Source organism: Anopheles coluzzii, chromosome 3 (genome assembly GCF_943734685.1).
Source record: "Anopheles coluzzii chromosome 3, AcolN3, whole genome shotgun sequence".
Classification (NCBI taxonomy): domain Eukaryota; kingdom Metazoa; phylum Arthropoda; class Insecta; order Diptera; family Culicidae; genus Anopheles; species Anopheles coluzzii.
Genome location: NC_064671.1, coordinates 70,287,762 through 70,305,081, shown reverse-complemented (window position 1 = coordinate 70,305,081; position 17,320 = coordinate 70,287,762). Strand labels below are relative to the sequence as shown.

Below are 17,320 nucleotides of genomic sequence, written 5' to 3'. Positions count from 1 at the left end.
ATGGTCCAAACTAATATTTTCATTAGTTTTATTTCGGCGTTGTATATTGTTCTATACAGACATTCACATTCTCACATTCTCCTGTTTATTAATATTAGAATTTGTAAATAGCAATCCTTAATTAATTGTTGTATCGTAAAATCTTCCACAGAGCGATGAGTTTTAACGTTTTCACTGTGGTCGATCACTATGCACATGTCCTTGTGGTTGGTAGATGTCTTTCCTGACGAAAAAGTCGTTTGAAATAAGTATTTTGTTTATTTTTTAGATTGCGGAATTTACCAAACTCTTTTTAATTTAATTGATGTAGTTGTGGCTTATCGGTAAGAAAACAACAGATATTTTTTTCTCCCAAATTTAACTCTAAACACTGCTAAAAATGTATCTTGTTCACTTTAACGCTAACGTGCTAGTTCTAAAACATTTACAATTTAAAACATTTTTGATAAACAATTTAACCTTTTTTTTTCGTAGCTGTCACTTCGATGACCAAAACCGACGATAGTCCGGTCCCGGTGTGCGCCGCACACAAAAATAACATCTGCTGTTTGCTGCTGTCCCTTTGCCCGCCCCGCACGTTCCCGGTCGCTTCCGCAGCAGCAGGCCACTGCGAGCCTGCAGCCTGCCTCAGTCGTCCTTGTCGCAGGCCCGCCGCCGCACACAGCCAGTCAAAGCTGCCGCAAAAGCTCTAGCGGGACGTGCCTGGTCCGTGTGTCTGCCAGTTCAACAGCAGCAGCAGCAAACAAACAAAAAAAAACAGCACACACACATCATGCGGCGCATACAATTGGCGCTTTATTAGGTTGGATCGAAATTTCGCTTTCAGCTTGAAGGATTCGCGTGCGTGCGTGCCGAGTACAAATTCGGACAACAGTTTCTCGGTGTGCGCGTGTAGTCTTCGTAGTAGTGGTCGTTTTCTGTGCCAAAATAATAAAAAAAACATACACACACACAACGGACAGCGAACGGTGTGTTTATGTGCGCGGTGCGCAAGAGCGGTAGCAAAAAGGCGAGTAACAACGTGATCGAATCCGCACCGCGTTTTCCGTCCGTAGTCGAAGTTCACACGACGAACGGTGTCGTCGGGACAGCAGACCAGGCAGTGCGGCCACCAAGTGCAGTGACAGCGAGAGAGAGAGAGAGAGAGAAAAAGAGAGAGCCGCTCCACGACGGTCACCGTGCCACGGGTTCAATAATCTGCCCGAACCGAAAAGCAAAAATTAGGCTACTACGATTACAGCAAACGGCAGTGCTGACCAGCGGCAGTGTGTGATTTAATTTAATTTAAGTATAGGCTCCCAGGCGGCAGAGGGCAACGACCGTCCGCGGCACGCACATTCCAAAGCATTCCCACCGAGCAAAGGGAGAGTGTGCTGAAAGGACACAACCATGAGCAGCGGTGGCTCGTCCTCAACGGCCGGAAGTAATGCGGGTGGTGCGACGGCCGCAGCAAACCAACCTGGGCAGGCGGCGGACGTTGGGAACCGTGGATCGGACGGAAGTGGCCAGTCCGCCGCCACCAACGGGCCGGAGGGAAACATCGTGGAAAAGCAGCCGAACGGTGGTGGTGGTGCTAGTGCGGGCGGTGGCACGCACGAACCGCACGCCTCCTCACCCGCCCATCAGCATCGGCACGGGGGCGGCCAGGGCGGTGGGACGACGACGACGTCCACCAGCACGGTGCTGCGGCGCAAGACGAACGTTTGTCTGATCTGCGGCATCTACACCAATCTGTCCCTCAACATCTTCGAGCCGCGCAACGGGCCGAACATTGTGGACGTTATCTACGAAAAGTACAAGTTTCGGGTAAGTGGAGGATTTTTTTTTCTGGAGGAGGACACGGACACACAGGGTACACCACGGTACACACAGCAAAAAGAAAACGGTGAAGAAACGTGAAAAGGTGGCTGTGGGATTCCTTTACGGGCGTGCATGGGTCGGGCTGGTTGTGTGAAGACTTGATTATCGATTTTCCCTTCTTCTTCTGCTTCTGGCGGGGCTGTGCGTAGGGATGAACAGGATGAAGGGATACGCTTACATCGACAACGACTTGCTCTTTTGCACTCCCTTGCGTGTGTGTGTGTGTCTGTGTAAACGGACCCTTTTTTATTGTTCCACACCATTCACGCTGCTGATGACCTGCGCCCTACGGTTGTATAGGTAGCACGCTCTGTCTCTCCGTCTCTATCCTCTGCGGTGGGCCACCAAACACGTGGAGAGGGTGCTAGGAGGGAGGCATAGGGTGGAGGTGTGCTGTAAGCGCTGGGAAGGATATTATTTTATGTCACACACGCACGCACACACACCTTGTGGCCCGAATGGACACGGGAAGATGTGGCGCGCGAAGACAACGCGAACGACACAGAACGCAGGAAAAGAACAGCTGGCAGGCTTTTCCCGCCTTCTTGTGCCGGGCTGTGTGTGTGATGCTCTCCTTCTCCTCCCTTTCAGCTGTACATTCAAGCGGGGTGGAAATCCATTCAATGACGATCATAACCGCGGCGAGCAGATCCCGTTAGAAGATCGTTTCCTTTGAAGGTTAGCTTTATTAATTTACAACCGACATTATTGGGCCAGGTAGCGCATCCAACGAGGGGGGGATTGGATTATCGAGCAGGGGTGCGTAACCAAGGGAACGAGTAGGCAGCACTGGGAAGTGTTTGCCTGTGTGTCTGGGGCTGTATCCAATTACATTGACAGACAGGGGACATGCATTTTTGGGAAAAGGTGTTTCTGGGGTTGTTTAGAAATTCCCTGTCCCTGGCCAACACGTCTTTCTTGATTCGGGTCGTCCATGATCCATGGTTTTAAAACTATGTATCTTTTGTTTGGAACAGCTCTTGCTGAAGTCTTCAATTCCAGGATGCACAATATTTAGGTTTCAATGCTTTATTCGAGTTCGTTTTGTACTACGTAATCTCACTATCCGCTGGTTTAGTTCTTCAACTCCAGTATCTATCCTTGTGAACCCATGTTTTAGCCCTCGAAGTGGATCTTCAGTTATTGGATTATTGGCTAGGATGTCCGATCGCAGTGACAGTTACTTCCTGTGAAGTAACTTCTTGCATTTCCTACAATCATAGGCATCTTGGATGTTTGTGGAGCGCATACCCAAAGAATGTTCTTCAGCTACTTTCCCAAACTCGATCGAAGAGGAACGATAGTTGCCGTTGCCTAGATACAACGGTTGCTTTAATTTATTTCTTGAGTATCCTGCTCAGTTATGCAAAATGTTCAAAAAAACATCCATGGAAACCTCCAATTTATGTCATTTTGACAATCGATACGATCGTTCCCAAATTCGAACGATTGATATCTAGGCACTTCAATTCTTCAAAAAATCAATTCCAGTGTAGCACAGGTCTCCTAGCTCACAGGCCTTCGAACTGGTCTGTATCGGTCCTATTGACGTATTTTTTGGCTAACCAATAAACGGTCAAATTTTGAAGAATTTTGCAATTAATTTGAATTTCTAGGAAATTCTCTAGACAGGAAATAGAAAGGAATTTTGCAAGGAATAAACCGGTCTCATGGTACAGTCGTCAACTCGTACGACTTAACAGCATGCCCGTCATGGGCTCAAGCCCCAAAAAATAGACCGTGCTGAAATTGCATTGAAAGCCAACCCCACAAGTGGTACAGAGGCCGACCGGCAACGGTTGTTGAGCCAAAAGAAGAAGAAGAAGAAGAAGAAGAAGAAGAAGAAGAAATTCTCTAATATTAGAACACATTATTTTGGTTTTGAAACAGTTTAATTATAAATACAGATTAATATTCCTCGAAAAGATAAACTAATTTTAAATTGACAGTTTCCTAAGTCTTCACTCAAAAGGTCTAGCTTATTTATTCCAAAGCAAACAAACCTCTTCCGTTAAACATATTCACAATATTTAAATAATTAGTCTTACAGACTTACCTTATTAGCCTTCCTCTTTATTGATACGAAATTAAAAAAAAATGGTTTAAAATTCCCATTCCGCCGTTAAACTCGCTCAGAATCCCTCCATTTTTTCTGTGTGTCGCTCCCCCTTTTTCACATCTACTTTCACCTGCTACTGAACACAGCGAAGAGGAAAAAAAACACTCCACTAACCTTTACACACATTCCCTACTCTGCAGGCCGAGCGGGGTGATAACGCGGACAAACACATCTGCTTCAGCTGCAACAACTGGCTGATCAATTGGTACTCGCTGCAGAATACCTCGTCGGGCAGCTCGCGCGCTTACGAACCGGCCCCATCGACGAGCCGCTCCTCCTCGGCAGCCGCCGCCGACAGCAGCAACAACAGCAGCCGGCCCGGCGGTCGCCGCCAGCATGCCCACAAGCCGCGCACGAAAGCTCCGCATCGCCACGTTTACCCTCCGCCGGCCGGTGATAAGGAAAATCGTCCCCAAAAACGTACCGTGCATCAACCGGACCAGCACGGCCAGATATCTTCCACCACGGGCAGCTTGGAGGAAGGCTGGGAAGGAAGGCCGGCCCAGCAGCTCCATCCGTACGCGAAAAAGCTGCACGCACCGTGCACAGCACGCCGTGGAACGCTTGCGCTGAAGGAAAGCAATGGTCAGCAAGTCGGTGGCAATGGGTGGTGGAACGAACGCTCTCACAAGCAGCTGTCGGACGCTGTCGTCTCGAGCAGTACGGAGGAGGGCCCCGATCCGTACCGGATACTAGTCAAACCGTTCGAAAGCCGCCTCATACAGATGCTGCAAGGCCAGGGCACGAGTGTGACGAAGGAGCAAGTCGCACCGAACCGTGCCGGCCCGTGGGTACCACCACGCACGATCGATAGCGCGAACGGGAACTGCGTGAAGATGGCGCCCCAACGAACGGCGCCCGATGCGAATGGAAATGACGCTAGCAGTGACGTTCGGAACGATGCGCCAGAGGATGCGGACGATAGTGGCGGGGAGATTGTAATCAGCTTCGATACAACCCTGTCGGAAGTGATCGATGTCGTACCGTCACTGAAAGCCATCCAATGCTGGTACGGCCATGGGGATTCAGGGTCGTCATCGTTGGAGTCACCGGCACGCAACGACGGCGATCCCGTACGCTCTCTGCGCCAGCGATTATCCTCCGGAGCGCTTACCGTGTCGCTTATTGACGGTGAGGCGCACCGTGGTTGTTCCAGTGGTGGTTACGTTTAGTGGGGAAGCGAGCTGTAGAGTTAAGATGTGCAAGATTATGTCGAAATAGTAGCAAACGTGGTGGTGCAAAACATTTGTTGTTAGTTCAATCCTATCCAGGAGAGGATGCCAGGGATAATCAGAAGTCCCCGAGTGTGCGTGCCGATGAGCTCGCTGGAGGGGTGTGTATTTGTTACAACAGAGCGTGTTTTAGTTATGACCAAATCGTTAAACTAATGAGGTGTGCACCAGAAAAAAAACACACACACACAAAGCAAAGGCTAATGCTAAATGCTAATCGTGACATATTAACTTAACTAGATTACAAGATATCGATATTTTGCCATACAATTATGAATGGGAAGAGGTTTATTGTGAGCGTAGGCCATAGCGAAAGAGGAAGCACGAAGCCATTCGAGATACAGTATGCGTGTCGCCTGTAACCTAACGAAACTGACTGGGACTGCTTAGTTTAATTTTGTTTTAGTTTTATTTGTACCGTTCTAGTTTCGCTTCCAAAAGAAAATCAACTCTTTCCCTACTCTTCCTACTATTGTGCTTTGTTAGGGGGAAGATACAATTCGTTACGTATGTAGTAAGGCTAGCAATGGTAAGGCATTTGGATCTCATATTTTCAAGCATCCCCAGCGTGGGGTGGGTTGTACATTCCGTTAGTAGTGTAGCAGCAAGAACAAAACAAACCCAAACTATTGTCGAACAAACCAAATCAGTGCGTGTGTAAAGCTTCAAAAAACGGTAACCGACAACAGCAGTTACTTGCAGGGCAAAATGTTAGTATTAGTGCGAATTTCTTTACGCCGTTTAGCCGTTCGTACTGTGAGCTTATAATCAGAACCAATGGTAAATGATCGTGTAACAGCCTTCTTATCATTCCTATTTTTATAATTTTTATTTTTTCCACCGTTAAACTCTACCTTATTTTGTGATGATCGTGAGAGATGAGAAATGGGAAGACATACACGCTGGATTTGCGGTACAAATTGGGTGCGTGTCATAGTCATCACCTCTAAGGGGCAAGCAGAAACGCAAACAAACAAGCAAACAAGCATTTAGCCTTATTGTGCGTGTGCAGCTAACTTAAACGAAACAATACACAATTAAAATAATGTTTGGAAAATGCCGATAAATGCTGGAATGAAGCTGGACGGCCCAGAAACCAAATCCCTCTCAACCGATGTGTCTGTCCCCTTTCCGTACCCACATGATGACGTTTCCCGTGGCAACCGACGGCGACTTGTGCAGCATGAAAGCAAGGTGGGCGCACAGTTGCTATACTCCCTGTCGATCGATCACAGCAGCCAAGTGGTTTGCCGCAGTCCGCTGCAGTGGTTCGGCATTCGTTTTTCGGTTTTTTTGGAAGCAAGACGTGGATCGTGCATTTTGTGTGTGCCTTAAAACAGAAATTCCAACCCCGGAAGTAGGAGACGCGTGGACCCAAAAAAAAGCGAAAAAAACATCAACTAGGAACAGCTAATTAAATTTCACTGCCCCCCAAAAGCGTGTACCACCAACCAACAGCGTGTGCGTGTGTGATCACTAGGAGGAAAGGCCATTCCCTGTCCGCGTGTCCCATCGTGGTGTGTTCCCTTCATGCATTCGTTTCATGCGCCGTTTGAAACGAACGTGTGAGGGAATATCCACCGAAATCGTTGCTGCAAAAAGGGGAGAGACTTTGAGGTGGAAAAGAAAAACGCGAACGTTCCCGTGTGTGTGGAATTTTGCGCTACGAAATTAGACCGGGTGTTGGAGGGAAGGTAAGTGTTTTTTTTTTTTGTCTAATTACTTGCGGTTGGATTTTTTGTTGAGGTTCATTTGTCATTTTTAAACCCAAACTTGCAATATGGGTACAATGGTTTCTTCCTGTGGCATGATTAGCTCAACCTTTACTTCATGATGTCGTAGTGTTTAGGCTTGCTTGGATTTGAGTATGCTTTGGTTTCCAACAGAGAGGCATCAGACAAGAAATCGATCCATAATTTGAGCGACTTTTGAAATATTCTTCACAATTTTCAATGTTTTTCTTTAATGGCTGTCATTTATTCAACATTTTGCATCAAATGTATTTTTAAAAAATCCTTTTTTTGTTCATTTATATACAAAGAGCATCGTGATAGTGAAGGGTAAAGTTTGGCAAAAATTCAGAGTCGACTCCCATCCGACTCTGATAATTTTGGAACCGACTCCGGAAGATAGGTCCGCCCTGCATTATGCGGAGTGGTCCTGAGTCATCCGGAGTTGCCCGGAGTCATTCGAATACGTAGTTGTCCGGAGTCGTCCGGCCCATATACGAAGTGTCTCCGGGCGACTCCGACTCCGAACGACTTCGAACGACTTCGAACGACTCCAAACTGCTCCGGACGACTCCGGGCGGGTCAAGTGGTTCCCATTTTGATGGAGGCGGAATCGGACTAATAATAGTCGGAGTCGGATCGGAGTCGTGGATGCGCTGCAGAGAGCACATCACTGCATCGTGATATGGAGATAATTCTTACTAATTGTAGAATTATTCAAAGCATTTATTAAAAAAAAAAAACGCTGTTAAAAAAGCGCTCAGGAACCTTTACTAATATTAACACAAAAACTATAAAACCATTCGACCAAAAAAACGGTCCTCCTGTTCAAATTCAAACACCATCCAACATGGCCGCCGCACAGCGTACTGTCACTGCGTACTCGACCGCCCGTACTTTACCAACCTGAGCGGAAGTGGCCTGCCGCGCGTTCGAGCAGTTTTTCGAGCACCGTCGGCAGTGCTTGGGCACGTCGCAGGCCGTACCGCTGCCATCTTGCTCGTGTCGCTGAAGTTGTGCGGTTGTGCTTCTGGAACAGGATCGCACAACCACTCACATTTTTTTGTGAATAAAAAAAAATACCAACAAAAATACACAAAAAAATCATAAAAAATCAAAAAATCTACCCCCAAAAAAATCGCAAAACTGTGAAAAACCAAGCAAAACACACAAAAACCCCCCACTTTTACCCAGCCGTATTTTTTCATTTCGCAAAAAAAGAAGAGATTGCCAACAGTGCGAGTGTGCGTGTGTGCGTGTGTGCAGTGCGAACAAACGAAGTCGTGCGTGAGAAATTGAAAGAAAGAAAAAATTCGACCGTCGACGTCAGCGCTCAGCCCTCTCCCCCCGCACCCTGCTACTACGGCGAACCATTCTCAGCGTCTCGGCATTTGGAAGCAAGAAGCAAAAGAAGTTCCGTGTGGTTGACAACGCGCGGTGCATCAAAAGTAAGCATCTCCACCTCATCCCCCCTCCGTCCACCTTGTCTCACCATCAAGTACTTCATCCAGCAAGCTGTCACACTGCGCCCGCAGCAAGCAGCAGTAGCACCATCACCGGGCGCGGTAGCCCCCGTTTTTCTTTTCGAAAGCAAAACTTACACACTTTCCCTCCCCTCTTTCTCTCTTTCTTCTTCTCCACGGTACGGCGCTCGCTTGCGTGTGTGGTTCGGCCAGAAGCGAAACGTAGCAGCAACAACGTGTCCACCAACACCAACAAACACAGTGTGAGTGCGCGTACTTCGTGATTGGAATATTTTTTCGAATCGGATCCCTTCTGCGTGGATTTCCGGTGGTGTGTTCGGTGGTCATCGAACGAGAGCAACCCACGTGCCCCGTGAACGTGTGTGTGTGTGTGTGTTTGTGTGCGCACCGCTGAATAAGTCGAGTGAAAGCCTCTGAACACAGATATAGAAAAGAAAAGGCAGTAATCAGCAGCAGCAGCACACAAGATGAATCCCGGCGCACCGAACTACCAGATGGCCTCGCTGTACGTGGGCGACCTGCACTCGGACATTACCGAGGCGACGCTGTTCGAGAAGTTCTCGTCGGCCGGCCCGGTCCTGTCGATTCGCGTCTGCCGCGACCTGATCACACGCCGCTCCCTCGGCTACGCGTACGTCAACTTCCAGCAGCCCGCCGATGGTGAGTAATAATGCCGTTTTTTTTCATCCCATCATTCTATTCGCAGCATTGTGCCCTTTTCGCTCTAGAACCGGCATAATCGGGTGTGAGTGTGTGTGTGGGTTAGCGCCGGAGCAGAATGATGAACGTCCGGTACACGTGCTTTCTCTACATCCGACGGCTACGTCATTCCGTCGTTTTTTTTTTTCATTCCCATGCACACTGTTACGCCGCCATGTTGCAAGCAACCCGTATGTGTGTATGTGTGTCTCGCTCCCTCTCGCACAGTACAGTACTATCGTCATCGTGACGGGGGCTTTTCCCTGTCTCGCTCGCTCGTTTTTGTTCAGGCGGCTCCCTCTGGCGTGTCGCACGGGAAGCTCATTTTGGTGGGTAAATTTCTCGTTTTCTTTTCCAATGCGATCGAAGGAGCCACGAAACACGGGGGGATTTCTTTGCCACGACGCAACATTCATCCAGTGGGGAGTGTGGGGGATAAACCTGTGTTTTGTTTGGATGGGAGGGAGGGAGGGGGGGGGGAATACATTTTACAGGTACAGGGAAAAGAGAGAAACATGACAAGGACGTTGAAAGTGTCGTGGCAGAGTAGGCTAAAAGGGGGGGGGGGGGGGTTGATTGTTCCCCCAGAAAACAGGTGAGCACAGGAAAGTGACAACGTGTGAGACACACCAGGGAGAAAATCGTTTCGGACCACGTTGCAGGAAATCGGTTGTAAATTCCACATCGCCGTCATTGAGATTTGTCGGTTGGTGGAAAACAAAATCCGTTGCTTTTTAAACGTGAAACCATTTAGCAAAAGTCTTGCTGACCGTTTTCTAATCAAACAATGAGAAAATATAATTTTCCAATTACGATCCCCATTGCGATAAAAATCAACCATTGCGCTTATCGAATGGTGTGTAATACCATTTTGTGTTGCGATAAGGGTGTAAGGAACGGAGTTATGGATTTACACGGGTGTAGCACACACTGTTTCCAGGGGCACCACCACCCAGGGGGGGCTTTATCAATTGCGCTAAACTTGGCACTCGGTTAGTGGTCGGTTCGTTTTAGAAACCCATCGAGACGACTTCAATGGAGAATCAGGGTTGCAATTTTTATCTTTGTAACGCTCCCTTAAGCCAAAGGAAAATGACCTTTCTCGGCTTTAATTTTTAAATTTCCTTCTCTATCAAAAGTTTAATACAAAATAATCGTTAATTCAAAATCAAACAAATGCAACTAAACCACAAATTCACAGCGTACACAAATAACGCAACAAAATGCGCGTCGAGGGAAAATTCGTACCCAAAAGCGGTTGTCCTTGGGCGGCGAAGAGAGAAGGGAGTCTGCCTCCTTTCCCTCCCGCTAGAAATAGTTTAGCCATACAATAAATGCGCGCAAAAAGGGTAAAAGAAGGCAGGTGAGATTGAGAGGGGGAGATCTGCCTGCCAATCAATGACAAACCAAAGAAGAAGGGGGGGGGGGGAGAGCTGGTCAACAACATTCACCCGCTCTCGCGCTCGATTGCACCTTTATGACGACAAAATGCCCGCGGCGACGTGTGTATGTGTCCTGACTGTGTTTGGAGATGAAACAATTGTTGTTTGTAAATTATTTTACAATTTTTAGGATTAAAAAAGACCTCAAAACCCAATCCATGAAGAAGTATGTGATGATGATCGTGGTGCAAACGAAGAGAGAGCCCTCGAACACCCATCCCCCGACTGACTAAGCTGCAACCACGGGACGACGGCGACCAATGGAAGAGGGGGGAGGACTGTTGTGTCGCCCTCAGGGGGGGGGGGGCTACGAATTAATCTTCACTTTCAACATGTTTGTCGGTCTCAAAACCGCACGCCGCTGCTGGCTGGCCTCTGCCACACATTCCAACAACTTTGTGGCGAGTTTTGTTGCTGGCTCGTCGTTCGTGGATGAGAGATGACGGGAAAGGGAGAGGCGCGCAGGCTGGTGCGTGAAGCCTTTATGTGGACAGCGATAGTTTCGTGTGGGGAATGGATTGTGTGCTGTTGTTGTGTTACGTGACGGTTTCACTTTTTGAACTGAAATGCGTGAGCCTTTTTTCTCTAAATGTAAAACAAACATCTAAGGAATGTGCGTTTTGCAATGCTTTTATTCTACTCTTTTTTTTGCTGAAATAATTGTTGCAGAGACTAATCGGTCTTCGTCCGCTTAAAAACCATTTAAAGGTAATGTCAGTTTCATAATTTGAAACCGTTTTTACACTGTTCCGATGTTGAATGTTGAACTGAATGAAAAAGGGATACACAGTGCGCACAACCATGTTGATGTTCTTTTTCTGCAGCTAGACACATCGCCTCCCCCTAAATATGTTATTTCTAGCGAAAAAAAGAAGAAGGGAAAAATCAATCCATAAACATATGCATTCGCAATGGAATGTGATCCGGTGTGGGGCAGAGGCGACAGAGTTACCTTCATGTCGGAGTACAAATGCACATTTTGATCGTGTGATGTCCTGGGATTGGAAAATGAATCGATATAATTAGTTTCCATCACACCATTAGCGCGCGTGTGAGTGTGTGTGTGTGTGTGTGTATATGCTGTTCAATTATATGTCCCGATAGGGGAAATGATGGCGGGATGGATGATGGGGTCGGCCTACAGCTTCCCCATTCACTAAGAGCGATTATTTACGATGGCAGGGGGGACATTTGTATGGTGCATTTGTATGTCCCGTAAATGATGCAATTGCTACACTGGCCAGCAGTAATTATGCTACATGTATGATGGTAGTGTAGAGCAAATGGTGCTGTGTGTGGCGCTAATGCTTCGATTGTGAAACGCTTCCATCATCGACAACATTGCAATCACTTCCGTCCCCCGTGTTTTTGTGTGTGTCATTGTGTAGATGTATATCAAATAAATGTCGATGCTATCAGTCGCTTTTTTCCGTTAGGTGTATGTCATTTTTTGTGTGACTCATACCTTTTCCTGTTTGGTTTTTATGTTTGCTATTGGAATAAAGTTGCTGTGATAATATGTACTTTTATCAACAAACTCGTTTAAATTAAATAAAAATCCTTTCTTTGCATTGTCGTGAGAGAAGTTGAAGAGAGATGACACATAATACTAATCCTGCTGTTTGTATCTTATCCCAATCAATTGCAGCCGAGCGTGCACTGGATACGATGAACTTCGACCCGATCAAGGGCCGCCCGATCCGCATCATGTGGTCGCAGCGTGACCCGTCGCTGCGCAAGTCCGGCGTCGGCAACGTGTTCATCAAGAACCTGGACAAAAAGATCGACAACAAGGCGATGTACGACACGTTCTCCGCGTTCGGCAACATCCTGAGCTGCAAGGTGGCGCAGGACGAGAAGGGCCAGAGCAAGGGGTACGGGTTCGTGCACTTCGAGACGGAGGAGTCGGCCAACACCTCGATCGAGAAGGTCAACGGCATGCTGCTGAACGAGAAGAAGGTGTACGTCGGCCGCTTCATCTCGCGCAAGGAGCGCGAGAAGGAGCTCGGCGAGAAGGCGAAGCTGTTCACGAACGTGTACGTGAAGAACTTCGGCGAGGATCTGACCGAGGAGGCGCTGCGCGACATGTTCGAGAAGTTCGGCCCGATCACGAGCCACCGCGTGATGACGAAGGACGGCAAGAGCCGCGGCTTCGGCTTCGTCGCGTTCGAGAAGCCGGAGGACGCGGAGGAGGCGGTGCAGAAGCTGAACGGCAAGGAGCTGAGCGACGGCAAGGTGCTGTACGTGGGCCGCGCCCAGAAGAAGAACGAGCGCCAGATGGAGCTGAAGCGCCGGTTCGAGCAGCTGAAGATGGAGCGCCTGACGCGCTACCACGGCGTCAACCTGTACGTGAAGAACCTGGACGACACGATCGACGACGAGCGGCTGCGCAAGGAGTTCGCCCCGTACGGTACGATCACCTCGGCCAAGGTGATGCTGGACGAGGGCCGCTCGAAGGGCTTCGGCTTCGTGTGCTTCTCCGCGCCGGACGAGGCGACCAAGGCGGTGACGGAAATGAACGGCCGCATCGTCGGCAGCAAGCCACTGTACGTCGCGCTCGCCCAGCGCAAGGAGGAGCGCAAGTCGCACCTGGCCAGCCAGTACATCCAGCGCGTGAACAGCCTGCGCATGCAGCACATCGGGCAGGTGTACCAGCAGAGCGGCAGCTACTTCATGCCGACCATCGCCCAGCCGCAGCGCTTCTACGGGCCGCAGGTGGCGCCGGTGCGTACCGCGCCCCGCTGGTCCGCCAACGCCCAGATGCGCCCGAACGCGGGCAACCAGAACGTGGCGGCCAATGCACCGGCCGGCGGCTACCCGGCCATGACGGCGGCCCACGTCGCCAACAACCAGTACCGCCAGGCGGGTAACGTGCGCGGCGCCAACCAGCAGGCCCCGAACGCCCAGTCGGCCCAGGCCAACTCGGCCGCCATGCGCAATGCGGCGCGCCCGATCACCGGCCAGCAGACCGCGGCCAACATGCAGACGCGCCCGGTTGCGCCGCAGCTGGCCGCCGGACAGGCCCGCACGCCCAACTACAAGTTCACGCAGTCCATGCGCAATCCGCAGGTGCCGCAGCCGGTGCCGATCCCAGCTCAACCCGTTGCTCAGCAGGCTGTCATCGTTAAAGGTAAGCGCATAGTGGTAGTGATGGTTGTTTTAGATAGAATGGGGAGCTTTAGAATGCTTCCTTTCGAGGCGAGAGATGTTTTCGCAGCGCAATTGCTTTTGCAAAAGGTTCTATTATTCTATTTTTAACCTTTTATTTACACTATTTCCCCATTTCTGTATCATCTCCAGGTCAAGAACCGCTTACCACCAGCATGCTGGCTGCTGCTCAGCCGGCTGAACAGAAGCAGATGCTTGGCGAGCGGCTGTTCCCGCTGATCGAGCTCATGTATCCGAACCTTGCCGGCAAAATCACGGGCATGTTGCTCGAGATCGACAACTCGGAGCTGCTGCACATGCTGGAGCATAAGGAGTCGCTCAACGCGAAGGCTGAGGAGGCTGTGGCTGTGCTGCAGGCTCACCAGAAGTCTTCGGCCCAAACCAACTAAGCGACGAACCCTCCGCCTAGCAGCAGCAGCGGCGCAGCTGGAAGCGACGTCGTCTCCCCCCGCTCGCGGCTCAGTTGGACACGGACCACAACCACCGCCCCTTGTTAGAGAAGAACCACCCTCCTCTTCATGATTATTTAGTGTGTGCGTTCGTTTTGTCGAGGCGTTTCAAATCAATCCAACATTGCCGCGCACCCCCTCAGATGTATGTACGATGATGGAAGATGTCACATGCCGCGGGTGGATGTTAGGTAAATTCAATTAAACGAACCCCATTTTTGCACTATATATTCACGGTTGCGGGATTGTGTGTATAATATTCTTGCGTGTGTTCTGTAGCGGAGGGCAATTGATGGGCACGACGGACGGACCCACAAAAGTTACATGAGTGGGGTTCGGTTTTGTGTGTTCACCTGAATGGAATGAGGGTGGGGAGATGGCGCTCGATTTAATTTTTTTTTCATTATTCATACTATAATATTGAATATGTCATTTACTCGTAAACAGCGCTAAAACGATTTCCCAGCTTTTTATGCGGAGCACTTTGCGCACATGCTGCAAAACTTCTTATTATGAGATAATATAATCTATCAAATATATTATGCAAAAATATATGTATGAAGTATATATATATATACGAAAAAATCTACAAAAAAATGGAAAACAAATTATAAAAATCGTAACTGATGAAAAAGGTAACTGAAAAAAGATTGCAAAATAGAAATGAAATCATCATCCTCTTGACACGATGGAGCAGAAAAAGAAGAAAACAACAAATGAGAGATGGGTGGTGGTCGATGTAGAAGAAGAGAAAAAAGCAAAAAAAGCGACACAAGAGCAAGCACAGTAGCAAAAGAGAAAAACAGAAAATTGAGGAAAAAAACAGTAAACAACAGAAAAAAATGTCTACAAAGATTGAAAGAGAAGAGAGAGTACCTTCAATAATTGAACCATGGAAACAAAACTTTGTCAGGACAAGTGATATGTGCTAAAAGTAACTTGCAGAAACACTTTTTGAAACAACAAGGAGAAACTACTACAAAAATGCGTGAAGCAGCAGTAGAAAGTATGGAAATTAAACTTTTCTGTCTCTGCCAAGGCAGGCGCATATGTTGTGTGAAGATTATTGCAAAAGTTTATGAAAAACAATTCTGAACTTTTACGTGAAAAAAGCACAGCAGTACAGTGTAGTCGCGTGTACTGTAGGGTAGTAGGTAGTATCCGACCAACTAGCGAGAAGAGAAGGTTACAAAAAGAAGAAAACAAAAACGCAAAAAATGTGAGCCAAACACAACCATACGATTGGGAATGTTCTTATGCAACAGCAACAGCAACAAAACAAAAAAAGAAGCGATCCTTATTTCAAAGAGATACAACGGAACAACCGATGTGACAGTCTTTAAAATGATGTAAACGAGAAATAAACAAGCAAAAAATTGAAAAATAACAAAAAAAGTGAAAACAAACATATATAAAAACAAAAAAGAGAAAAACTTACGTGTGGAAGAAGCGGATAGAGAGAAAGAGAGAAGAGGACGAAGAAGAGTGGTATGTGGTGGTAAACACGCGATGAGGATAACACGCGTGAGGAGGAGGAGGAAGAGGGAGTAGGAGTTGGGTTGAAAGCGGATGATAGAAGCAAGAAACTAGGGAACTACAGCCAGACGGAAGAAATGCAACAATTAGGCACGAGAAAATGGGATAAAAATAACAATAGAAAAAAAAACTGAAAAACTTGCAACTGAAGAAAATTCTACAAAACAAAAAAGGGACATATATGATGAAACACGGGACGAGTGAAAGCGAAAGTAAGAGAGTATGATACATTAGGAGAGAAATTTGTATCTGTTCTTCATTAAAACGATAGGTGGCGTGTGCTTTTTTATGTGCGGTTTGAAGCAGATCACACGACGAGGTGATCGTCGTCTCCTTGTCTTAGTCAGCGCAAATGGATTCTTTGCATTTTGTTCATCCTTTTTTGTTTGACTGTAGGGTTTTTGCTTGTTGTAGAATCTCCTTTCGTGAGAGAATCGGTTTCGACGCTTTTTGAGGGTTCGATCTTTTCGATGGCTCCCGCCATTATCATAGTTTGGAGATAGTAGAGACACAGTTTTCAGTTCAGGGTTAATATTCCCGATAGAAATGAGCAAAATGGAATCTTTTCCCTTTTTTTCTATGAAAATAGTATTCCCGCGTAGGCCCCCCAAGGTAGCTTTGTCAAAATCTAGATTTTTAAACCTTCTTTCTCCAACCAAGTAGAGGACGACACACTCCTTGCCGCGTGTACCCCGAGTGAGTGAAGCAGGGCAGAAGTGTGTAAAAGGTGTGCATGGAAACACAATACCACAATAATGACTCTGCAATGGCTATTTGCAGCAACCACTAGACAAATGAGACCAACTAAAACTGAAAGATTAGAAGAGAACGAGAGAAGGGCGCGAAGAATCCACGTAAATTTCACTTTTCAAGAGTAAAGAGAAGACCCAGCAGAAGAAAGTCGCGGCAAACCATTTTTACGTTTAACAAAGCACGCAATCACAGGATTTGTTTTTGGGATGGAAAGAGTAATGTTTCCTCCTCCAACCTGTGCACAAAATTTCACATCTCTCGCCAGGAAGAACGTGTGCGCTTGAGAGACACGTGGATGGATATGGATGACTGTTTGTACCGAACATCTTTCAGCGAGCTATTGCGCAGCACTGTGTGTCACTGCGGTCATCACAGTGAGAGAGAGAGAGAGAGGAGTGCAGGGAAGTAAAACCATCCGGATGATAGGTTAATGTTGCCAGCAAAGGCACGACAAAACCCACGCGGATGGGGATGAAAAACTGTTTTCATCAGACGAGAACAACAGCAAACACACTTCTTCGGGAGAACAACATCAGTTTAGAGAACGAGTTGGAATCGAAAGATCAATCCTGCTGCCGCTGGCTGGCTGGCTGCCTGGCTGACTGGTAGTAGCATCATTGCTAACTAGATCTGTGCGTCGAGTGTGGCGTGCGGCAACCAAAAGCAACTCAGTCGGACAGCGGGCAGCACGGTCTCTCGCTGCGAAGAAGGATAATAACGTGTTTCAGTTAAGAAAATTTAAAATATCCGGGCTACTCTAAATTGTATGAGATGAAATTTTTTCCAACAAATACCAACGCAAAAATGTTTATCAATTTCAATAAAAAAAGCGATAAGATCCGGAAATG

General features: G+C 47.7%; 2 protein-coding genes across 3 annotated transcripts; both read left to right on the top strand.

Moving 5' to 3' along the window:
- The first annotated feature begins 500 nt into the window (after positions 1–500).
- On the top strand, positions 501–6,322 carry LOC120958528 (protein phyllopod). The gene is made up of 2 exons (XM_040381398.2): positions 501–1,806; positions 4,120–6,322. Exons 1-2 carry the CDS (start codon positions 1,390–1,392, stop codon positions 5,149–5,151), a joined length of 1,449 nt encoding a protein of 482 aa, XP_040237332.2. The 5' UTR covers positions 501–1,389; the 3' UTR covers positions 5,152–6,322.
- A 1,585-nt stretch (positions 6,323–7,907) lies between these two features.
- Positions 7,908–17,318, top strand: LOC120956733 (polyadenylate-binding protein). Of its 2 annotated transcripts, none has more exons than XM_040378446.2 (4): positions 7,908–8,389; positions 8,621–9,085; positions 12,215–13,696; positions 13,867–17,318. In XM_040378446.2, exons 2-4 carry the CDS (start codon positions 8,893–8,895, stop codon positions 14,121–14,123), a joined length of 1,932 nt encoding a protein of 643 aa, XP_040234380.1. In that variant the 5' UTR covers positions 7,908–8,389; positions 8,621–8,892; the 3' UTR covers positions 14,124–17,318. The 2 variants fall into 2 exon arrangements, with proteins under 2 accessions (XP_040234380.1, XP_040234378.1); XM_040378444.2 differs by having other exon boundaries at positions 8,618–9,085.
- The last annotated feature ends 2 nt before the right edge of the window (positions 17,319–17,320 follow it).

Bases quoted from the DNA above. Each gene is read 5' to 3' on its own strand.
- LOC120958528 (XM_040381398.2), top strand. From the start codon at position 1,390: ATGAGCAGCGGTGGCTCGTCCTCAACGGCCGGAAGTAATGCGGGTGGT. The intron at 1,807-4,119 runs GTAAGTGGAGGA...CCTACTCTGCAG, and splicing joins ACGAAAAGTACAAGTTTCGG to GCCGAGCGGGGTGATAACGC.
- LOC120956733 (XM_040378446.2), top strand. From the start codon at position 8,893: ATGAATCCCGGCGCACCGAACTACCAGATGGCCTCGCTGTACGTGGGC. The intron at 9,086-12,214 runs GTGAGTAATAAT...AATCAATTGCAG, and splicing joins CTTCCAGCAGCCCGCCGATG to CCGAGCGTGCACTGGATACG. The intron at 13,697-13,866 runs GTAAGCGCATAG...TATCATCTCCAG, and splicing joins GCAGGCTGTCATCGTTAAAG to GTCAAGAACCGCTTACCACC.